This window comes from Sceloporus occidentalis, unplaced genomic scaffold (assembly GCF_023333645.1).
Source record: "Sceloporus occidentalis isolate IW3139 unplaced genomic scaffold, rSceOcc1.0.p SCAF_15, whole genome shotgun sequence".
NCBI lineage: Eukaryota > Metazoa > Chordata > Lepidosauria > Squamata > Phrynosomatidae > Sceloporus > Sceloporus occidentalis.
The window spans coordinates 16,396,805-16,421,779 of record NW_028316995.1 but is presented as its reverse complement, the minus strand read 5'-3'; the positions used below and the strand labels follow the sequence as shown (position 1 = coordinate 16,421,779).

At 40.6% G+C, this 24,975-nt stretch overlaps 2 protein-coding genes across 2 annotated transcripts in view; one reads left to right on the top strand and one right to left on the bottom strand.

Moving 5' to 3' along the window:
* Positions 1-4,503: 4,503 nt before the first annotated feature.
* MGME1 (mitochondrial genome maintenance exonuclease 1) lies at positions 4,504-10,325 on the bottom strand. The gene is made up of 4 exons (XM_089481436.1): positions 9,746-10,325; positions 6,640-6,862; positions 6,001-6,133; positions 4,504-4,650 (listed from the first exon to the last, which is right to left on the bottom strand). Exons 1-4 carry the CDS (start codon positions 10,278-10,280, stop codon positions 4,504-4,506), a joined length of 1,038 nt encoding a protein of 345 aa, XP_089337562.1. The 5' UTR covers positions 10,281-10,325.
* A 3,332-nt stretch (positions 10,326-13,657) lies between these two features.
* Positions 13,658-24,975, top strand: part of LOC149303318 (sorting nexin-5-like) — a 31,069-nt gene continuing 19,751 nt past the window's right edge. Inside the window, exons 1-3 of the mRNA XM_089481435.1 lie at positions 13,658-13,858; positions 22,502-22,524; positions 24,684-24,783. Coding sequence (XP_089337561.1) covers positions 13,658-13,858; positions 22,502-22,524; positions 24,684-24,783 — 324 coding nt within the window. The remainder of the gene's footprint in view (positions 13,859-22,501; positions 22,525-24,683; positions 24,784-24,975) is intronic.

Sequence of the window (24,975 nt, the reverse complement as noted above, 5' to 3'; positions counted from 1 at the left end):
AACAAGACTGTACCCCAGATGATTTTTCTACTAAAACTCCGTATCTCCCTCTTGTCTTTGTGATTCTTTCCTGTGGCTGTAACGATACTGATATGAAGCTGGTTAGGAGTCCAGCAGCTGGGCCAGCAGGGTGTCCTGACGGAAGTAGCCGCTAGATGCCCAGGTGGTTGAGTTCCTGAGCTTATAGAAGGGTAATAAGCGTAGCCAGCCAAGCCGAGGTCAGCTGTAGGAGAAAGCAACAAAGTGAGATGGTCCAGAATTGGCAACGGGTAAAGTATAAGCAGCAGTAGGCTTGATTAAAGGGCAAATAGGAACCACAATAATAAGACACACACACAGTAAGTGGCTTTTTTAGGTAGAGAACAGACACTTGATCAGCCACAACTGAGGAGAATAGGCAATCATATCCAGGCTTGTGGAGTCATAGTTACTATGGAAAACAGGCTGGCCAACTGATAAGGATGAGGGCCATCAACATGGAAATCAGGGTTTGAGTCCTGGTGAAGTCTGGGACTAGGACCCACTAGGTTTTAGCTGCTCTCCAGGACATAAGGTACCAGCCCTCCTGTTCTTAAAGGTAGATGTGTGTGTGTAAGTTCTTGAACGATGGAGTGCAAAACTTTCATTGTCCATAAATTAATCATCAGAAGTGCTATTAACGTTACAAGTGCACAGTATTTCCCACTACAATCCTGCTTGGAAAAATATATGGAGATTTTTTCAATTAGTTGGGCACATCCCTCAAGAATAAATTGAAGAAATATTTTCTGTAAAAGCCTAATATAACACATTCCTTCAAGTTTAATAATATCAGTAAAGTACTTGTCTGTTTTTAAGAAATCCCCTTCCATACATTGACATTTTACTGAATGATGACCCCATTGACATATCCTCAGAGCAGAGTTTATCAGTCTGGTTCTCTCTTTTTTGAAATGATAATTTGTGAAATTGGAACTTTTATAGAGTGAGTTTGTGGAAACTTCTGTTAGTTAAATATAAAAGCGCTTATGGTATATTGTCTAAAAGTATGCATTTTTAAAAATTGCACCCACTGTAAAAATGTGTATCCTTTATTTTGCATTAACCATAACGCATATCAACATAGATATATATATTTTCAAGCTTTCAATGTATCACACCAGTAACTCAACCAGACATTGTTTGCTATTCCAAATCAATGACTATATTATATTTAATATCTTTAAAAATGCTTTTACAAACAGGCATGTACAATAGGATTGCCAGACACCACATTTCCTAGTAAAATCCCCTGATGCTCATATCAATTTTAGAATGTTCTTTTATAATGCCCATAGACTGACGATTATTTAAAGAGTGCTGATTAAAACTAATCTTAATGGACATCAATAAATAAACTCCTGAATGCAGACCTGTCATGTACACAGGTTAAATGTGAGGAACTACTTGGTAATCTTTGCATATTACACAATAGATCTATATTCTGCAGAACCTAGTCATTTTTGGTGTTTTTTTCCACTCAAGAGAACTAAACAGGGCACTGTATCAGCAATAATCATACACGAGAACATGTCTAGCTATGTACATGGGCTAAGTTAGTGGTCAATACGGGCGGAATAGCACCAGATATCTTAAATTTGTATGGGAGTGGAATATGGTAGTGTGTGAGTGTACCTAAACACTGCTCCCTGCGAACCGGAGACAGACTATGGTGACCCGGAGAAACATTGCTTCACCCAGAAACTCCAGGTAAAAACTCACAGAGTACACAGGTATAGGATCTTGTCTCTTATAATACTCAGCTGACATTCATTGAAACTCAGTGGCAGCTGGAATCATAATTACTAAACTTATCTCCTGTACAGCACAGAGCACCAGGCAAAACTGGTAATTGCAAGGGGAGCTGTGTAGTTAGGTCTGGTGATGAACAATGGTTGGGTGCAGACATTGCCCTCCAGCGATGGTATCATTTATGTTGATGGGCACTGACTTTTTTGGTCTGGTTTTTCACAAGAAGAATTAGGGGGCTATTGCTATTATGAAAACCAGGTATGGGGCATTTGAGGATCAATAGACATCTAGGTAAGGTCCCAGTGATGATTTTGTGATACCAGCTGAGTAGAGTGGCTCAGCTAGCTGTTTTGGTGGGGGTAGAAGATCAAAACTTGACTCAGCAGCTGGCCATGGGTGGGAGGGAATGTTACATTAGGTTTTTAAGGGAACTTTGTATATTTTTAATATAATATGTATTAATAAAATAAAGTAAATTGTCAATTCTTCACTTGGGACTCAGCCAAGTTTAGCTTCCATGTGGGAAGTCAATATATTATTACCCTTCTACAATTTACCTGGTCACTTACATTAATACTGCATTGGCCATCACCATATGGGTACCTCAATTCCATTGGCCCATATACACAATATTTGCAATCACATTTTCACTTTGAATAAAAAGAAGAAACTAGGGTATTGGTTGCAACCTCCACACTCTAGTATACAGGTTGTTTTTTATGCAATGCCTAAATAAGAACATTACACACATTTCCCATCCTCAAGCTAATTTTAATATTAGACAAAGATAACCAGAAACAAGATGCAGTTCTTAAATGATGATTTTGTTTATTGAAGGAGCACCTTAAATTGCAATTCCCATGGAAATTGTATCCTTTTGTTCCAATAAACCTGTCATCTCTGTATCGGTGTCTCTAGTTTCTCAATTCAAACACCTCACAGAGGCAATGCTTTATTGCAATGCTTTTATTAGTCTCAGGGCTCAACTGGATGATTAAGACAGAGTCCTTCAGTTGCTTACCACAAGGCACAATCTAGTAGATCAGGCTAAGATGACACAGCCCAAAACACATACACCTGGCTAATTTGTAGCTACCTGAAAACATTATGAAAAAACATAGAATGTTTTTAAAAAAGAGATGCACAGTATTTAAAAAAAAAAACAAAAAAAAACATTTAAATCTGATACTTTTAAGAAAAGAAAAATTGGCCAGATCTTCATTCAAATTTAAAGTGGTTGTATGTAACTATCATAACTGACTCTTGTCAAAAAGTGGGCTAAACTGTGGTTTACTCTACAGTGTTCCAATGAGAATCACATTACGGGACAGTATCTGGCCTCACTACTGACATTCAGGGTTGCCACCTTTTCCTCCAAAAAAAATAAATACTGGCCATAGTTGAGGGTCGGTGAGGGCAGAGCTACAAAGGGCAGGGCCACGAAGGGTAGAGCCATAATGCAATGTGTTACAAGCTGTGAAGGTTTACCTGTAAGACTGGAGCACTGCCTGACGGCCTGTGACACTGACACGTCAAAACCACGAGCCAGAGCCCATACTTCCCTCTCACATCGCACCATCCAAAAATGCATTTGCATATTCTGCCAGCATGCTGCTCCCCATGGCCACCATCAGTAGTTTTGGGCCCCCTTACATTTCAGACCAATTTTTTGTTCATTTTTGGCTTATTTGTTTTCTGATGAATTCCATTTCCACGGGCCAAATACCCACACATACATACCTGCTGAGTGGCAGATTGGGCAATGCAGGAAGCAAAGGCCCGTCTGCTACATGACCATAAAAATGTAACGTGGAGCCTGTCATATCCAGCTGTTGGCTGTACCATTAGGCGGCCGCCAGCCTTAAAGTGCAAGGGTCACCACATTATCCCCAGTCCAGCCCTGGATGGCAGTCTCATCACTAGTAACCTAAAAGTGTTGCTGTTGATATTTAGCTGTCAAAAAATTATTTTGTCAACGGAACAGGACGCTCAAAGTGCAACAAGGCAAAATAAGTCCATATACATGGGACTGTCAATAAAACACTTCGGAAGCATTAAAAGCCAAAGTAAGAATGATTTACTGTGCTGTGAACCATACATTTAAAAGCATAACATATCCTCATAATATATATTCTTTGTCCAAAATAGATTTTATTTGGGTAATTATTGATCTATCCAGTATTTACTGAAATTGTGATTTAATAAATTGGTCTTCCACCACTTACATATATATATAAGAAATACACTTATCAGTTAGACATCACTGACCAGTATCTCCAGAACAACTACAATGGTTGGAAAACAGTAAGCCCAACATGTAGTCCAGTTTGATAAATTAAAATTGATGATACTAGAGGCATTGTACGTGCCAGGCCCACGTGTGTAGGTTTCCCTTTTAGCTGTGCCTTAAACAGTATGTGTATGTGGTTATGTAGTTATAATAATTCTGTGCACTACACATTGATAGGAGTCATCTACCAGAAACAAAACAATTCTAGTTACGGTTCCAAGTACAACCTTATGATGTATGACAATAATTTGTTGTGTTTTAAGTGTATTATTTACAAGTCCAAACAGTCCCTTTTTATCAGTTATATTATTTTTAAGACAACACTTATAATTACTGTGTTTGGCATTGTCCTTTAACACATAGGGAGGCATGATTTTACACAACAGTATGAACGACAAATGTCAAACTCTCGCCAGGGAAAAGACACTATGGTCAGTTACTGACTATTGTTTCTCCTCCTTTTTCTCTATATACTCCTCTAAACGCAGCAGCCACTTGTCCCAGTAATGCAAGCAAGCATCACGGTCCATGAAGTGTGGGTGGGCTGGAGAGCCATCTTTGTATGCTACCACTATCAAGCCACAATCAACCTAGAAGAGAAATAATGTTCAATGTAGGTATATAAAGTGCTATTAGTATAAGCAGATTAATCAAAGGGGAAGTGGCAATTTACATGGTTCACAGTACAATATTATATCTCTAGACTAGACTAATTAGACGAGACGAGAATGGCTTTTTCAAGATACCATTAATTTGTTCGTATCATCTAATTCACTATTAACAATGGAAGCTAACAGAAAACATTTGGGAGATGCACATAATTTTTTTGGAATTTTTACATCTGGTCAGTCTGCACCCATGTCCTGTTTGTGTCAAGGTCTGCGGAACAGACCCCGCCCCAGCAACTCACCTGAATACCCGCTTCTGGCGTGTACCGTATCGAGCATAGCGCCCAGTCCTCTCCTCTTCCCTGCCTGCAGCTAAAGGGCGCGCGCGCCTTTCACGCAACTTTATTGCTCCCGAACAGAACCGGTGGGAACACACTTCAGTGATGTCATGGGCGGCAAATTTAAAACCAAGCACTGAGCTTTACTCAGTGCTCAGTTATTGTGCTTCCTATTTGCTTCGTTCATTTGTTTCTCCCATTGATTTCCTGTGTACCAGACCTGGCTTATCCTGACTACCTCCTCTCGTATACCAGACCTCGTCTAGCTTTTGGATTTTGTCTCCCCTTCCTCCTGTGTACCAGACCTGGCTTATCCTGACTACCTCCTCTCATGTACCAGACCTTGGCTTCCTCTACGACGCCGATATTTTGGGGCATTATCTACTAAACGCTGCGCTCCGGTTCCTGTTCCTGCATTCTGGGCTCCGCCATTATCCTATCCTCCTCAATAACCTGACAGTTTGGGACATCTTTGCACCTGACCCTATCAAACCATACATACCATTTAAAATGCTAGTATTTTAACTCTTTCCGTGCCAGAGTTATATTTTTTAACTTTTTCTTTTACATTTTATAGGAACTGGATGGCTACCTCGATGGTGACATCACTATAGAATACTTTTTACAGACTACTAAGTTTTTATTTATTTTGTATACATTTTGCTAATCACGTTGTGATCAGTAAGCTGGGCTCCATTGACTTGCATGGTTGAATGCAGTACTAGTATTTAACCTTTAGGCTCAGAGTTCTTCGGAGGGTCTGGAGAGACCCTTCTGGGAACTCGTTTATTTTTTAGTGGGCCCAACCATCGTTCTCCTGGATCCCACATACCTCATTAAGAATGACATCCCCAATAGATATCGGTTAACAACTCCTCTGCTATACAGAGAGTTTACAATATATTTTAAAATTGTGATTATTGTACTTCCCTATTTTTTTATTGCATCCTATGAATACAAGTTCCCTTGATTCTTGATAAACTCTTATACTCACCTGAAATTTATAATTATTGTCATGATTTATTGCTCCAATATATGCAGCCACCTGCAGGGGATTGTCAAAGGTGTCCCGTAAATTTGGCTTTGGTTTCTCAGAAGTTTTCCAGTCTATTACACACAACTTGTTTCTGCAAAAAAAAAAATAAATAGAAATTATGCCTCATTATAAATAAATATGTTTATCCAAAAAAGGCATGTTAATAAACATTGCAGGTGATTTACAGGTTTGTTGTGTCCAATTGTTTTTCTTTTTAATCTAGAATTCTTCCAAGCATGGATTAATTTAAAGGCCCACATACAATCCAATCATGAAAGAAGTGTAGAGTCTTTCAACTGATTTCAAGGGGAACATTGCCTGCCACGGTTTGGCTGCTTAAGCTGTCAGTCAGTAACAGGAAAGCGCTTCCATTGATCAGAGGCGGAGTACAGATCTTGCTACCAAAGCATCTCTTTTGTGTCAGGTAAGATTCTTAATTTTATTTTGTGATAATATATTAAAGTATTCACAGAGGGTTAAAATTACTCCCAGAGAAGTTTAATATAATTTTTTCTATAGCAGGGGTGTCAGGGAAATTAGACTGCTTCTTTAAGTAATAATCACACCTTTTGCCACGCATAGTATAACAATTCTTACCGGTATTCAGCCACGCAGTCTACAAGACCCAGGTAATGCAGTTCTGAGTGATGGACTGCACTTTCGAGTGACTTCACACCAGCTACATCCGACAAGACATGCTGAACACTGGCTAGATAACCAGATATTTCATCTGTCCATTCCTGCTTCTTGCAAAAACCTTCCTGAGACAAAATGATATCTTCCAGTTGTGCATGGAAAAGTTTGCCCTGTGAAAAGAGAGCTTAAAAAGACATGTTTTTGTGACTAGTTGTGCATGTGAATATACATATGTATAGAAATACATCATTTAAAAGCCTTTAAAAATATGCATATAGTTTTGTATACTGCCATTCGATACAAAATCTTCTGAGAAGAACAGGATCTGAAAATAAAGCTTTAAAAACACACTGCTCTTACAGGCTATAAAGCCTACACTACCCCATAGATAAAGTATTTGCTATACTGGGCAGAGGCAGGTGGTGTTTGTTACTTTCTTTAGTTACCCTTGTTGATTAGCTCGGAAGCCTGTCGGAGTTCTTCCCCGCAGTTCACCAGGTATGTGTTCTCGCTATGTGGCATCCAGTAGGGTGCCGCCATATTTTTTCTGGGCTTCAAGGGCGCATGTGTGGTTGTGTTTGTTAGCCTTTGCAAGATCTCAGATGCGCGGTTATGATGTAAGCCCAACTCTCCTCAGCAGTTCTGTTTTCTGTGTGGTATAGATGTTACCCGCCATTGCGGTTTGGCAGAGGTCCTCAAGCTTTAAAATTACCTGTGCTGGTTTTAAGGTTTTTTTTTTTTATTTGTCTTTTTGCTTGTTTTATATAAAAACAAGTCTGCCGATTGTATTTATGCATTTCTGGTTATTTGCAGGATGTCGGCCCGTAATGAACTTCCACCTGATACTTTAACGGAACAAAAGGGGAAAGTTTCTTTTAAAAGGTTAACATGAGAATTTGCTAAAATACGCCACAAACATTCATGCAGATTCGCCAGTCTGTTTAGCCATGGCAATTAAATGCGTGTTGAGTTAAACATAAATATGAGGAGTTCTTTCTCTGATGATGTAGGTTTTAAAAATACAATAAAAATTGTTTAAACCTAGTTTTCCTTTAGATTGAGACAAAGTAAAAATTTGGGAAGACAACAGTGTCTTGCATAGGGAAGTGTCCCACTATTCCTATAGTTTCCTCTAGACTTATATGTTACGGATAGCAAGGCTGACTGAACATATCTTGCATTAGTAGTACAATGTAAACCTTTTTTCACGGCTGCTACCAACTATCTTATTTCCAACACAAATGGTAACTCTCTACAAAAGACAGATGGGTCCTTGCGATATTGCAGAAAGTTATCGGATAGATCTATTTTAGAAAGTTCGCCCACCTACCAGTCTGCTCTCATATCCACTCTCAAGTTCTGAGGCTAGAGAGGATGAGGGTTATAAACCGGTAGAAAGAAAGATGAACCGAAACGGAACTTTTCAACCTATAATAGACTTATCTTCTGTGAACAGGATGGAATCCCTATTAGGCTAGAAGTCAAAGGCCTCATTTGATGTTCAAGATGCTCCACAAGAATAGACATGAAGGTTCTTGGTCTTCTAGTCACTGCTATTCCAGCGGGTTCTTGGGCAAAATCACACAAGACTCTTACAAATTATGATGATGAGAAGTCAATGTTTCTTAGATAAATTCATCTGGATTCCCAATCTTCTAAACATTCACCTGGCCTGGTGGCAGGTACGGGGTCATTTAAGGAAGGGAATGTTGTTTCATAACGACAATTGGTGCCCCATTACCACAGATGCATCGAACATAGGTTGGGGAGCCTGCATGACAGGTCATATGATAAATAGGAAATGGAATCAAGATGTTTTTCAAATCTCCTAGAACTAAAGCCAGTCTGGCTGGCCCTTCTAAGATTCAAGCCTTTTATCATAGGCCTTCCACTTCTAGTGTGATCAGACAACATGACAGTAGTAGCCTTTGAAAAAGCAGAGAGGCACCAGATCTTCATCCCTAGGGACGTTGTGCACGAAGGCCATGAATTGGGCGGAAAAGTATCTCCTGGCCATTTCTGGGGCCCTAAGGCCCAGGAACACAAAATGTGTTAGCAGACAAGAGTCAAGGTTCCCTTTGAAAGTACATTGGGAACTCTAGACTACATGGCAACAAAAGAAAACTTGAATCTTCCACTTTTCGGTTCCTTATGAACAGGAGACTCAGTCCTTTGGGATTACGCTCCTATGTCTTCTCAAGCTTATAAGGAAGATCAGGGAAGACAACGTCATTGTGATCATTGCTTTATGGCCCAGGAGAGCCGGGTTCACCGACTTCCTTCCCTTATCTCAAGGAAAACTCTGGATTCTTCCCCAGTTAGTGAATATTCTAGAACATGCAGAAGCTTTTCTCAGAGATCTCCAGAGACTCAAGCTTACAGCAGGGCTACTGAACGGGCTACCCTTATGTACAAGGGGATTTTCTGTTGGTAGAAAAATTATCCTGTGCCCCTTTTAAACCTCTCGAAGATTGCCCTCTCAAACTGCTTACCCACAAGATCTCTTTTTATTGTCATCACCTCAGCTAGGAGAACTTCAGGAAAGAAGTGCTCCTTCCTCTTTCATGTCCAATTACCCCACTCCACAAGAGCCATGGCTGCATCATGGTATGAAAGAGCATGTGCCTCTCCACAAATCTGCAGAAGCGCAACTTGGTCATCTCTCCATACACTCTCTAAACATTACAGGCACAACATGCTGCTTTTGGGTGTAACACCTTACAGGCAGCGGTTAAGCTTTCTAACCCACCCTAGTTTTCTGGCTTGCTACATTTCCAGTTTGCTGCCGCAACATTTTCTTACTGTAAATGTCCCCAACTTCAAGCGGCAGCACTTGATACCCTTCCTAAATAAAACGTTTTTGTGGATCTGGGGTGTAGTGTAGGCTTTATAGCCTGTAAGAAGGGGGAGAGGAGGAGCAGTGTGTTGTTAAGATCCCATCCCAGTTTTCTGTCAGGGAAATGAAATTTACGGCAAGACCATTTAGATTTTTCATTGCTTAAACTATATCAGCTTGTCATGTCACGTATAAAACGTAATGTTACAACATACAGTGAAAGATATTAACCTGCCGTGTATTCAATGAAGCCTTCTTCTCCTAGTTCCATGATCATTCTCTGCTTCCATCTCTCTAGGTAATATGCTTGCTCCATTGGCATGGTTTGCTGAAGGATTCGAGTGACACTAGGCACTTTACCATTTGTCATTTGGTTCCTAGCAGGTAAACGAATCTTTAGAGGTGTGCCGGGATCAGTCCTCTCTTCTGATAAATTGACTTTACTGGGGTTATTTAGTGGATACTGTTTTTGAGGAACCTTACATTCAGAGGCTTGCGTCTGGGTCTTTGATTTCACTACTTTACCATATAAGAAGCTGTCTTCTTCAAATATTCTTTCTGGAGTTTGGCGTCCGCTTTTAGAGGTTGTTATAGTCCGTACCAAGCTTGCATATTTCTCCTGATTAATGTCCTCATAGCCACTTACTTTTTTTTTCATGCCCAGGGAACTGCATGTTGTCGACAGACAAGCCTGAAAAGTGCTTTGGTTGAGGAAGATGGTTCCTAACCTCATGGAGTGTCTGTTTATCAGTTGAAGAGGCTTCATTTCTGACACCAATATTAACAGTGATGAAACTCTTCACAAGGACATAGGACAAACAATAACCTGTTCATAATGGAAATACAAACAGCTTCAAAGCAGTGGTATTGAAGCATCAGCTCATACAAAGGCTCAAGAAAACGATAGTGGAGATGTTTTATTTAACATATTAATTAAATTAATAATAATATTAAAATGGTGGGTCTTTTAACCCTGTATATAAAGTCTCCAATGATAACCCCACATGTATTTTTGGTGGTAGTCAACTTGTTGTTTATGTCTACAGTCAGGTTCCAGTAGGTTTAATAAACCGTACGGCCCAATTTTCATGTAACATTTACATGGAGGTACATTATGCATGGACTCTAATGGAATATACTGAATGCCGTTTATTGGTTGCATAAGCTGTCAATCAGCGACAGTAAGAGCTGTCAAAGAAATCAATGGGAGGATTTCCTGTCATGATCAACAGCTTAAGCAACCAATTAGTGGCAGGAAGGTGCTCCCTTTCAAACCAATGGGAAGAACACACACAGTTCACTGAGCCAGTGCGGGATCTGACTGGAGCTGGGGGCACCACATGCAAGGAGATGCATTCAGCCGAATGCATCACCTGCAGGGCATTTAATGGGGGTTGGTTGGGGAAAAGGGGCAAATACATTTGAGGGGATTCTGCAGACTCACTCATTAACCTGTGATATGCATGAAAGTGCAAATGACAGTCTCTTTAAAAATAATAGGTGTGTAATCTCAGCCAAAGAGTAATAGGCTACCCTGATCTTATAAGCAGAACTAAACCCACCAGGATCCCTCATAAAACCCTCCTGCCCCACTGTTCTTAATCAGCAAGGTCTCAGGAGAACCCACAGGAGATCGCAGATTTACACACAAGAAACTGTACATAAACCAAATAGAAAAATACATTTTGATCTTTAACCGAGCTGTTTATGTGGGGAGTCACGTGGGGACTTGAATCACGTCCCTTAGCCACGTGGATCCCCGTTCATAAACTTTCCCGGTGAACATCGTTACCCGTTAACAAGACGTGACGGACCCAGTTCACCCACCTCACAAGGGAAGCCAGCTTCAGGAGCTGTAAAATGTGCGCATCCCTGCCACAGAGAAGTAATTTCCCTTCCAAACGTATCATGGGAAACGTAGTCCGTTAGCCCGCCCGCACTGTGTAGACATAGCCTCTGAAGACTACATTCCCACAATGCACAGCTTCTGCTTTCCGTCTCATTTGCGGTCACTCTGTGCTGGTAGTGACTAGGTTCGCGGGATGGCTTTGCCTCCTGTACTGTGTGTTCGCTATCTGCTCTGGTTATATTTACAGTTAGGGTGTGCAAATGGTCTTTTGATACATGGACATTCACTTACGGCATGCTGCATGATATACAAGAGCTGTAATACTAAAGTGTTAGCAGCCCGCGTACTGTTGTTTAATTTATATAGAATGGTGTATGGTTTAAAAAGGCCAAATGTAACACACTAGTGTATATGCCCGTCGTCAAAATGACTTACACTGTTTTCTTCTCTTTGCCTCTTTCCTCTACTCATTTTTCCCTGTCTCGTCTCTCTCCCTCTTGCTTCTTTCATTTTCTTCTTTCACTCCCACTTTCTTCCTTTCCCCCTTTCTTTTCTTTCTCTGCTCTAGCTGTCGGAAGGGAGGTCCAGCCTGATCTCCTGTGCTTCTGCAGGATGTTAGCCCTACTGGACTAGAAAGGCAAGACGGGGCAGGAAGGATAAGGGGAGACTTTTGTGGCTGTGGGGTGGGGAAGGACAGGATAGGTAACAGAAGAAACTTGTCCTCCTGGGGATTATAATGCTTGGCAGAACACCCAACATGACCAACAATTTCCACTGCAAAAAAGGCTATTATGTATTATATTATTATAAATAAACTTTGTTTTATAAGAAATAAATTATTATTTGCTCCACCATTCTATTTCTTTATAGCTCATCCACCCTGTATATAGAGAATGGTGGGATTCTATGGCGTTGTGTTTCAGCTTCTTGACTTCACTGTCTATTACGAAGGTTTAGTGCACCCAATAATGATATTTTGTTTTTTTCAAGGCCTGATAGGGTTTTCTCCTTTCTCTGCTTATCTGTAAAGTCTATCATTTATTACAAATATGTGAAAAAAACAGTAAAGCTTAAAGAAAAAAAATAATTAGTGTAATTTGCGGAAGAAATCCTGTTTTTTTTTCTTATTTTTGAACTTTGGATTTCCAGTGGCAGGACAAGAGGTGTTTGGAAACCTATTTTTACATTTATATATATATATTTTTTTAACTGGGGATCCATTTGAAGTCTTTAAAGACCTGAGGGATCTCTCTTGAAACTGGATGGGGTACCCTTTATGATGTCACGATGACATCACTGGAGTCTATTATTTTAAATGTTTTATTTTTTTTATTCATTTTTTTTTTAAATCCTCACTGCCGATGATTACTGAGTGACTCGGAGAGCATGCATACATTGCAGTACCAGGAGTTTCTGGCAGTACCAGGACTTACACAGCCAGAATAGAATGCCCAAAGTTCTGTTCAGACATTCTCTATTATGACACCGGATCAGCATACCTGGGAACTCTCCGGGAGAAGCGCCGATTCTCTAGTTCAACACCCAAATCCTCTGGGTCATGACACCCCATTCATGAGAGAGGTCCCATTCCCCCTTTAAATGGGGTGTTTCACATGACAACAGTGGAACGCCCACTGATGGCAGTCTTGGCTGTGTCCCACAAAGGTAGGCTCCGGGTAACTGGAGCCCACAAGTTCCTAGATGTGCAGATCAGCAGGAAGCTAATGATGCAAAAACCATAAAACATAATGTTAGGTCCTCAGTCATCTAGGACTTGTTTTATAGAACATATTAGTACGTCCTAAGGACAGGAAGGGTTTAAAGAATTTAAACACTTCCAAAATGGGGGTATAACCGTACCTGTAATCCGTCACAGGCCTCTTCATTGTCCTCTCAAGGGACTGGGCCCTTGCAGGCTTTGGCACTTTTTTGAGGATTGGTGCCTCAGATTGAGGTCTAGTGGCCCCTTTGAAATGAAGCAGGCTAGCAGGAGGTGGAGCATGGGCAGGGGCAGAACATGGGCCCACTCTTTAAATTTGTATTAAGCCCATGACTTCTGGTGGTATTAGAAATATCTGGTATGTAAACATTAAATAAAAACTATGTGGACCATGACATCTCAGTTCTGAGTTATTTTTTTTATATACACAATTTGGAACAAAACACCAGTGCCGTTTTTAAGGGTTGTAGTGTGGCCTCTTTAAAGGAAAATGAAGGGGAAATGAAGAAGCGCTTGTGACTTTACTACTTTCCCTGGTTTTAGTAGAAAGTGGGCGTGGCTGCCCACAACAGACATGGAAGGAGTGTGTGAAGGTTGGGGGTGTGACTATGAACTTCACGAGGTGTTGCCAGTAGTAGAAGGGGCGGAGCTTGTACCCTGCTGGGAGCCGGTGCTTTGCATGTCCGAAGGGACACTGGTGCGGTCTACTTGTGTCCAGCAGTGTAACAGCATCGACATGGCTTCGCTGTCAGTCGACGATAACAGTAAGAGCAAGGTAAGATCGGACATCACGGTGCATTTGTTAATTTCCATGAGTCCGACACGTATCGGGACACTTCCTGATTCCACTCCCAGAAATCTCCATATGCCTTTACACTTGTTTTAGTTTGTTCACAATGCCGCTGATAAAGTTTAATTAAAGTTTTATTCACATGAGACTAAAGCTGACATATTTACCTCATGCACTGTCTCTTATATAATGCATTTACCTCAGGCTTATCTGTAGAGTGAAAAAGCGGGCTCCAGTTTAGGTGGCTTTGCAGTAAATACATTTCTGGTACATACCCGGTTGAAGGAAGTGAAATGGTACTCACGAGAACTGGGCTTGTCTGTGGTAAACAGGGAGGTCTCAGATGTTCCATTCAGGAGTGTCTGGCTGCTTTATAGACTCTGGTGGGAATTCTGTGACGTGCTTTGGAATAATCTCACTTTGTGCCCTTAATGTTTATTGCTTTCTAGTCTTTGGTATACTGTTTACTTTTGACAAGTTCCAAAATAACCCTTTGCTCTGGCCCCATGAAGAATCCATATGGATTCCATGATCCCTCTCTGCTAGAGGCAGGGAAACTTCCTTAAGGATGGAAGATCTGATGAAAAAAGGAGCTTCAATGTCCCTACAGTAATCCAGTTTGACTGAAGATATGGATTCCCTTTATATTATTTATACGTCACGCACTAGTCTTTTATAGATTTGCTCCGTACATGGTTCTTGTTGAGCGTTGATTCTTAAATCTGTACACTTTAGTCCACCGTGTATTGGATCACATAGAGTGTTATAGTTAATTTAAATTATTATAGTTAAATAGAATGCATGGTAATTTGAGAATATAGTTTATCGGACTTTAGCGCTGGAGCATAACTCAGTTTGTCATTTATTTCTGTGTAAAATTTATTGCGTGGAACCTAACCCGATGATGTAAGCGGGAGGACGACTCCGATTTATTTATTGTTTGGAGAAAAGTTGAATTAAAAAAAGGTGTTTAGGTAAAAGAAGAAATAAATCATGCATGTGGCTATCCTGGATCTGAGACAAGATCAAAGATCCATAACAGTGGGAGCAATGGACCGACCAGATGAGCCAAAGGGTTCTTATCTGCCATCAGGTTCTGTGTTTCTACTAAATACAGTAGGTAGTACCCACTAGTAAAAAGATCCACTATATACTGCTAAATGTATGCTGTATACAGAATTTTGCTGTTTGTTTAACCCTCACCCCGTTCTCTCAAGATTGTAAGCTTGCGAGCAGGGCTCTCCACCTAATATATCGGTTTGTCTTAGTCTGTCAATTCTCGTCTTGTCATACCCCTTGAAAATCTGTATTGTATTAAGAGCCGCCTAGATTGTTGGTGCTATATAAATAAAAGATAATAATCATAATGCAGTTCTTATTAATGTTTTTTATGAAATCCCAGCACTTCCTGATTGGATGAGGTTAAGCGTCCACATGTTTCAGGCAATCTCAGTGTAAATCCAGAGACCTTAGATTTGCAGAGGGGTCCATAATCGGTTATCACAGTTACCGCTTGCAGATGACAGCCCTGGGGATATGAATGTGCAGCTTGCTAGGACGCTTAAGGACATTAGACCACTTAGCCAAAGGTCTGTGCCTGAAAAACGTGGCCTTCCCACAAACACAAACGTCTCCTATAATGCAGATTGTTCATTATGCAAAGTGCTTTGTTGAGAACACTCATGTAGTTAGCTGTTATTTTTTTCCTCTATTACGTGCTGCTATTTCACATGGCAGATTTTTTAGAAATGTGTTTGAGAGTAGTAGACATTGCAATAATGTAGCTTAAAATTAAATCATAATATATATGGATATATTAAGTGAATTCCGGTTCACTCGTCTGTTTCATTGGAGAGGAATTGAGCTTTAGAGACCCCTCTGGTATTAAACAATTAAGTGAACTCCCAATTAATAGAATACACAATTATAAATGTTCACATCCTTTTATTTACCAACTCAGCACTGTTTGTTATTGATGCTGATTTCTAAGATAAGTGTTTACCATGCTTTACTAAGGTATTTCTTGAGCATTTATATCCATATATTTGTGTTAGTTTTCTTAGCAGGGTAATTTCATACAAAGCATGAAAGTCAGGATCTATATAATTCTGTTCTTAGACGGAATAAAATGTGTGATCTGCTTACATATAACTGCAGACTCTTTACACCAGCCTGGTCCATATAGATTGGCTGGGCTATTCCAAAAAGGGCTTAAAACTGATCTGAACACACCATAAGTAAAGCTTTGTGTATCAAAATGAGCTTTCACGTGAACTGTTTACGTAAACTCTCACACATACCAGCGATCCAAACTTAATACCTAATTAAAAAAAATTGGCTGAGTCAATCGTGAAGGACACGCTTGTTCCGGGTGTTCCTATTTATGTCATGAAGCTCTGTAAAGAACATCAAAGTGGATATATAATTATAAAGTGTAACGAATGCTTGATTTAATTACTTGCATGTAGTGCCGTCATTGTGAGCTGCCTCTGGTGAAGGTGACATCGTCTTTAAGTTTCAGGAGAAGGGCCTGGCCTTCAGTCCTCTTCATTATAAGTAGCAGGAGATGTCTATGCAGTCTTTAGCACAACTGATAATATGCAACCTCACCATCAGGTAATCAAAACAATTTTCACAGGTACCTTGGATTGAAAGTGGCTAAATACGTTTGCCATCATTGGCTGATGAAAAAGTGAAATGACACATCTGGGTTAAGGCTTCAAGAGTTGGCTGAAATGTTAACTGCTGTTTTTTAATGTAAACCAACACTTTTTTTCATAAATCTAAAATGGGATTAAAAAACATCTGAAGGTAAGCAGGCAATACAATAAAGCGCCACAAAAGCAAGCATCGTTATGGGTTGTATAGACAGAGGTATTAGTAGCAGCAGGGCCGGCCTTAGGGGTGTGCGATATGATATCATATTCCGGCGCTCAGCTGTAAACGCCGGGACCGCGACAGAGTCACGGAGAGTGAGGGGCGCCGAGCGGTTGCTGAAAACTTCACGAGCAAGCGCTCTGCGCCCCTGCCCGGAACTTAAATGAAAGCATCAGGTTTTTTTTGTTTTAACTTTATTTAACATCCAGAGCGGCAGAGCGAGAAGACGTACGCCTCCCGCTCCCATCACAGGACTCAACAAGGTAAGTAAGGATAATTAGAAGTAGGGAGAGGGGGTGAGGGGAAGGCAGTGAGAAGGGGCAGGGGGGGGCAGTGAGAAGGGGCAGGGGGGGGACAGTGAGAAGGGGCAGGGGAGGGAGGCAGTGAGATGGGGCAGAGGGGGGGGAAGGCAGTGAGATGGGGCAGAGGTGGTAGATAGTGAGAGGGGAGTTTTGTGACGAGATTTTTTTCCTTTCCTTTTTGGGATGGGGGGGCGCCACAGGAGTAGTCCGCACAGGGCACTAGAACACTTAAGGCCGGCTCTGAGTAGAAGGAGGAGGGAGGTGGTTCTGCCTCCTTTGGTGAGGCGTCATCTAGAGTGTTGTGAACACTTCTGGATACCCCATCTCCAAAATAATTACATTTTGGAGAGGGTCCAGATAGGGCTACTAAAGTGATGAATGGTTTGCATTATAAAAAAAATATCATGTAAGACTGTGGGATCTCAATATGTATAGCTGGAAGGAAATAAGAGAAAAAAGGAGATGTGACATAGAAATGCTTAAAGGGATTTAACAAAGAACAGGTGGAAAACTGATTTTAAAGGAGAAAAATTTTTAGAACAAGAGGTCATAGTCTAAAACTAGCGGATCAGAGGTTTAGATGTGATGTAAGTTTCGCTGTACTGTGCGGGTGGTAGATAAATGGAACAGCCTCCCATCAAGAAATGTTAATACATGCATGGGACTAAGATCCTGAAACTAAGATTTTGTAATTCCAAGTGTAACGGGGTAACGTTTATAAAGACAACATTTAATCCTTTAAATAAACTAAAGTCTGAATTGAAGTCAAGTCTCTCTTAGTCAAGTATTATTGTAAAAAGGCTCTTTGCAAAGTTGGATTTGGATCTTTGTAAACGATTTCTAGAAAGCAGAAGGCAGGTTCTTGGTACGTGAGCAGCAGAGCGAGGAACATATTTGAAAGCACACAGAACGCTTTTATGTTGAACAGAGACGGGGAAAAGGATGTTGTCACGTGTACGGAGGGGTGAGTAGTCCTCGCCTTTGCAAAGACCAAGCTCTAACGCTTAGTGTAACGAACAGACAGTGGCTTCAAAGCTGCATAATAAAATTCCTTCCTAGTGAGAGAAAAAATCAATCCTCAATCACTAAATAATTTTCTTAATGATATTCATTGGCCAATTAATTTTTTTGTACAGGTGGAAGCCGATACAAGTCAAGCTGAATGTCATTATTGCTTCTAAACTATTCTATTTTTAGATACCAAATCATGCAAGATATTGGGAGATTAAAAATGTATTAAATGAAATAATAATAAAAAAAAAGTTTCCATAAATCAGTAGCATATAGAACATAGTACATAAGATTTATAAGTCCTTAAACAGATCCTGGTGTTTCAAATTCCGCTTTATGCATAGCCCCTTACTACCCAAACTAAGTAAACTTTAAAAAGCATTGAATATATGGCCAACAGAAGTGCAGTTGGATATCTTCATATTTTTATTTACTTCACTGGGGCCCTTTTTACTAAATTAGCAGGGTTTCCCTGGGGCACTCCATTTGTTCACATCTTGGTGGATATTTCCAGGCCCTTTGTCGATGTTCAGCGATTGTCGATGGATCCCTGCAGCATTCTGGCCATACTATTAGCTAGCCAAAGAAGGGAGGCATACGTATTTCTCCTGGGCCTTCACTGGATCTGCTAGGGCTTCTTTAGCCAGTATGGAGATTTTGGGCACAAGCAGATTTTGATTTGTAATAAACTGAAATAATACATTCTAATGTAAAGGGCAAACACCAGCAGGTATCCTGGCTGGTAACTGGCATGGAGAAAAAGTATATACATACAATATAATTTATCTCTCGATAGATACTCTCTATGCTCCTTCTGCAGATTTCCTATGTAGGTTTTGTTTTGCTAAGATATGGTCCTTCCAGGACTGTATAGAGAGTATATGAAAATAAAAAGCTCTCCTTGTATATCAGACGGCAGAGACAGAATTGAGTTTAAAAACTGGGAAGAATGTGTATTCTACGATGACAAATCTCCGTTGGCCTGGTTGAACGCCGGTAATATGCTGTACGTCATTATGCGATAACCTCACCATGACTCGATGCCGTATCGTTGTTCCGGCATCAGGGAAGCAGTTCACCGATGTGCTTTCAGGTAAACAGGTGATGTTTCTCTAAGAAAAACATCATTCGTTTTCCATCTCAGCAGCTACAGCCTGCCTGGTTGGCTTCTGGTGTCTACTCTGCTGGCCGCGTATTGCGTATGTGGTTTGCACTGTGATGGCTTGAGTGTTCCTAACCTTTAATCAATGATCCACAAAGAACTATTAATATATAATAGCTGAAGACATGGTTGTTTTCTTTGCATTCTTTGCTCAGGGCCTGTCACTTGCTAGCTTGGGGTAAGATTACTCATGTTTATTTGATGAACACCCAGGGAATCTCCTTTTCTCCTGTGACTCTTGTCAACACTATTATTATTACGTTTTACCTGGGGCTGCTTTACCAAGACCCAAGGAAACGGCTACAGATTTTTAACCTTTGTAAGAACTCTACTGTCTGGTGTCAGAACTGAGAGATCATCCCTTATCGTCGGATAAATGTGTACGTGAGCAAGTAAGAAAGCTCGCTAGTTACGGATGGTACGGTGCTTGGAGGAGAAGCTCACCCGGCTCAGCCGTTCAGTGCTGACAATACCGGCACCGTTTCCCACTTGGGTCTACGGTAAGGGTGCTGTTTGTCACAATCATTAGTTCTTGGCACCGATCACAAAAGGTATCCAAGCTGCAATCAGCTAGAGTTGCCAAGGTTTGGTAATCATATTTATCTGGTTGCTCTGGTCGTATAAATATTAGGAGAGCATAATAACTGCCCATACTTATTTTATATTGCAGTTTATAATTTGCTGAGAAGACAGGTTTATACCAGCATACATGTACCCGACGGGCTAATCATTTAACTCCTTTGTTATTGGTCACAGGTCAACTTTAACTATTAGACTTGTACCCGTGCATTCTAAACGGTACTGTAGACCCTTAACCCCTTCAGGACCGGGATTTTTAAGCTAGGGTGTCGCTAAAGGACCGGAGCCGTTTTTGTGTTTTTGCCATGTCTTTCTTCAACTGTAATTTCTCTCTTATCAATTGGTGCACCCACACAAATCATATATTGTTTTTTTCAGCACAAGTAGGGCTTTCATTTGAAACCATAGTAAGCTGGGTAGTACATTGTTTTGTTTGAAAAAAACTGGAAAAAGTGGGGAAAAAATAAAAAAAAACGCATTTTTTTACAGTTTTGTATACATACAAATTGTACACACATTAAACCAATGGGAAAAAATTATCCCAAATATATTCATTAACTTGTCCTGATTTGGAAACCACCCAACATGGCCAGGATTTTTATCTATTTTGACCAGTATAGGGCAAATATTGCAAGGCATGCATCACGTTTTTGAAATGTAATTTTTTTCAAATTTGGCATGGTAGTCTAATAACTGCAATAGTTGTCACAAATACTGATTATCCCCCCAAAATTATATGTTTATGAAAAGTAGATAAGTCAAGGTGTACAACTAGGGTCATTTTGACACTTTTCAAACAGGGATTTTATCGCCAATTGCTGCAAAATTTTGAGGTATTTTTATATTTTTGGGTTTTTTTTTGCATATGTTGCAATGTTGCTTTAGATTTTATATTATATTTTGTATAGAATATGTGCAACTGCAGAACAAAACCAAATTGTGTTCACCAACATCCCCCGGTTCCAACAAGGCCTCACATGCATGGTTCATGCATTTTTTGAGGAAGCTATGAGGGCAAAACTGGAACATGCGCATTTTCGTTTTCACATTTGGAATTTTCAGAAATTGGTTTCCTGGGCCCATATCCCATTTGGGACATTTTGGAAGCCCCCTGCTGTAAATTACCCCATAAAAGTATATATTTATGAACAGTAGACAAGTCAAGGTGTTCAACTAGGGTAGTTTTGACAGTTTTCAGCTAGCCTTTTCTTCACTGATGTCTGCCAAAGTTCACGGAAAATTTATTTTATTGCGTTTTTAACAAATACATTTCAATGTTAAAATGTATTTCTTGCACAGCATATGTGCAACAGTGGAAGAAAGCACCACATTTTGTTCACCAACACCCCCCGGTTCCAACACGGCCTCACATGCATGGTTCATGCATTTTTTGAGGAAGCCATGAGGCCATAACTGGAACATGCGCAAGTTTTCAGAAATTGGTTTCCTGGGCCCATATCCCATTTGGGACATTTTGGAAGCCCCCCCACTGTAAATTACCCCATAAAAGTATATATTTATGAACAGTAGACGAGTCAAGGTGTTCAACTAGGGTAGTTTTGACAGTTTTCAGCCAGCCATTTCTTCACTGATGTCTGCCAAACTTCACAGGGAAATTATTTTATTGCGTTTTTAACGCATACATTTCAATGTTGCAATTTATTTCTTGCACAGCATATGTGTAACACTGGAAAAAAAACACCACATTTTGTTCACCAACACCCCCCGGTTCCAACAAGGCCTCACATGCATGGTTCATGTATTTTTTGAGGAAGCTATGAGGGCAAAACTGGAACATGTGCATTTACATTTTTTTAAATATTTTTTTTCATCAGATTACTTGTAAGTGACAGGTTTAGGCCGCTGACTTCAATCAGGGAGACCGATCAATAATCAGCGACTTAAAATGTCACCGACAAGTGATCAGGTAATAATTATGATTTTTTCATTTATTAATAATTTGTGTTTTTTCATAATTACCCTAGATGACCCCTCTCTCTTTGTAGAGCAGGGTCATCCATGGGCTGCCATAATGATCCGATCACTCCTATTGGCCAGGAGTGATCTGATCAGCCCAGCATTTGACCTGGAAGCACCCTGGACTTTCAGGTCAGTGCTGTTATTTTTTTTTAATTATTATTATTATTATTTTTTAATTTATTTATTTTTTTTAAAAAAAAATTTAATTATTATTTTTTACATTATTTTTTTTTAACTCTTTCAATGCTGATGCTCCATTGAAGCACAGCATTGATTGATATTTAGTCCCCACAAGCTTGTGGGGACTAATATTAACCCCTGCAATGCTGCGATGGGGGTCATACACAATCACAGCATTGAAGGGGTTAATTGAGGAAGAGGGGGTAGGGGTTAACTGAGGAAGGGTGGGGGTGGGGGAGGTCTGGTCTCCACACTCATGTGGAGACCAAAGAACCCTGTCTCCCTGTCCCTGAAGCTGCCTCTGGCAGCTGGGACACAATCTCCAATAGACTGGAGATTGTAGGGGAGGAGTCTCTCTGATCAGTCCTACAGGACTGATCAGAGGACTTCTGGGGGCTCGTTTTTGCTGTTGCTGGTCTGCCTGGAAGCCCAGACCAGCAGCAGAACCCCCTAAAAAACGGGAATTAACCCCTTCAATGCCGCGATCGCGGCATTGAAGGGGTTAACGCTGCACTGACGCTTTCATGGAGCGATCAGGCAGCAGGGGGGTGTTGGATCAGGTCCCCACACTTGTGTGGGGACCCATTCAATACCCCCCCTTCCCTGAAGATGCCTGTGGCAGCTGAAACAGCGATTGCAGATTTTTCTGCAATCGCTGTTTCTGCCTAGAGAATCACTCCGTGGGAGTGATCGTGGGCTTGGGGGCGGGCTTAGACAGGCTGTGCTGTCTGCCCAGGAGTCCTGGGCAGACAGCAGCAGCAGCGCCCCCACGATCACCGCGATTGTGGTGATGTGGGGGCGTTTTTTGGAGGAGACGTACCTGGTACGTCCCGGTCTACCGGTGACTGTTAACCAGGAAGTACCAGGTACGTCCCGGTACTGAAGGGGTTAAAGGGGATACTTAGAATCAGACTAAAAATACGTTTATTAAAATATTGTGCTGTATTATTTATTTTTTTTGAAAAGGCCTGTTTTTTGCGTAATGTTTTTGGGTATGTCCATATTAGCTCTGTCATCTTAATCCAATCTACCAGACAAACACCCCGAGTCTTTGTCATACTGCCTGCCATAAAAAAATACAACAATACACTTTTAGTATTGATCACCAATACTCTGGCAAACGAAAGCCTGTGTTGGAATAGACCTCATTAGCATCGCTGTGAAGAATCGTCACGGAATGTGATGTTTGCGCAGGAGAAGTCACCCAAAATATCTCATGACTGACAGCAATGGCAGCCTCCAGGTCTATAAGTTAAACTATGTTTTCGTCAATGTCGTCCACAATACTATGTACAGCACTGTATTTTTATGGTAATTTCCATGGGACGTCTCCTTTAAGTAAAACAGTACTTGTCGAGATCTGTTTCCTGCCATTTATCTAGGAGGATGTTTGGAGTTTTGCTTTATCTCCTTTTTTCCCCCAAACTCAGCATTTTCCCTTTGGTTGCCGCTCTGGAACGACGAGTTCACATGCAGTGAATGTAAGATGACACGGGCATAAAGCTAAAAAGTAAAACCTGCGACACAAAAATAGATTTCCTCAGCAATTCATTAGAAGGTTCTAGCATGATCAGCGCAGCTTAATGTTCCAAATCCAAACCCAAAATAAAACAGAGAATATTCATCTAAAATGAAAACAAAAAATGTAATTATCTCCAATACTCCATTTGTACCATCCTCATATTTTAATACCCCATGTAAAGCATTCTCTCCTGTATTGGCTTTTACGAAGTCTGTATGGGAAGAGGCACTTGTTCTTCTGCAGTTGAATAAGGAACAACACGTACCCATGTGAAAAAGACACAACCAGGCTGCTCCTTTCATTTTGATTATTATATATGTAATAATCATACCAGAGTATAATTTATCAGCCGGAAAGACAGTTTCAAGGATCGGTATGAGATTCAAACCAACCCTGCGTTATTCACATTTATAAATTTCAAGGACGTGTGATATTGCGTCACATTCAGTGTAATGGGGACCATTGAATACCGCTATTTACCTTTCCCCATTTACTTGGAGTTCGGTAGGACAGTGACGCGGCCTTAAGCCGTAACGTGAGGTTCAGCTGTGAATGCACATCTAGTTGTAGATCATGGCTGGCAGAGGCACAGCAGTCTGGGCTAGTACTATCGCAGAGCAGGCAATTAGACACTTTGTCATAGCCAGGAGGAGAACCGGCCGCTCAAGAGTAGCCAGCAAAAATAACGGTACTTGGGAACGTGTTTCCACCGGGGCATCAGACAACCTGAACGTTCGTTGGGATATGCAGATGGTTTGTCTGGGGTGGAATTAGTTTCCTGTGTGATTATGCAGAAACAGAGTGGATCGGGTAACTTTGGCTGGAGGGCTTTAGGGTCTTAGTTATCAAGGGAGATCTGCAGCAAAATGCTAAATAAATATAGAGAAATTCTTCTGAAACCAGTAAAACGATCTTATCGATGTGTTTTGCTTTTCCATGCATAGGCGGAATTTTTGATCAAGAAAAATACCTCATTCTACTAGAGGCGACCTTCATATAGCCATTATATAAAAATCTATGAAAAAAGGGTTGGACTTGGAATATTAGAGCACCAAGTGTCATATTTTTCTGTATCTATTTAAAGAGCAGTCCTTTCTTTCTTAACATTTTTGTAAATTACATATTTAAATGGATTGCTTATGATTCTGGTATTCGGTGCATCTGCACATATCTATCTGTTTTTTCTCTTTAGGTGAGATCAGTGTCAGTGGATTTGAACACCGATCCTTCTCTTCAGATTGATATTCCGGATGCGTTAAGCGAGAAAGACAAAGTAAAGTTTACGGTCCATACAAAGGTAATTTTAGGAAGTTTTATTTTGCAGAGAGGGTGGCGGATAAATGAAACGGCCTCCCATCAGAAGTGGCAGCGGCTTATACAGTGATGGAGTTTAAGCATGCATAAGATATGAGAAGGAATAAAGCAATGCTGAATTTAAGACAAGACCAAGGATTGATTAAGGTCCGAGTCTCTACATCAGGATGGGTTA

Bases quoted from the DNA above. Each gene is read 5' to 3' on its own strand.
- MGME1 (XM_089481436.1), bottom strand. From the start codon at position 10,280: ATGAAGCCTCTTCAACTGATAAACAGACACTCCATGAGGTTAGGAACC. The intron at 6,863-9,745 runs GTTAATATCTTT...TGTCTTTTTAAG, and splicing joins CTTCATTGAATACACGGCAG to CTCTCTTTTCACAGGGCAAA. The intron at 6,134-6,639 runs GTAAGAATTGTT...TTTTTTTTGCAG, and splicing joins GACTGCGTGGCTGAATACCG to AAACAAGTTGTGTGTAATAG.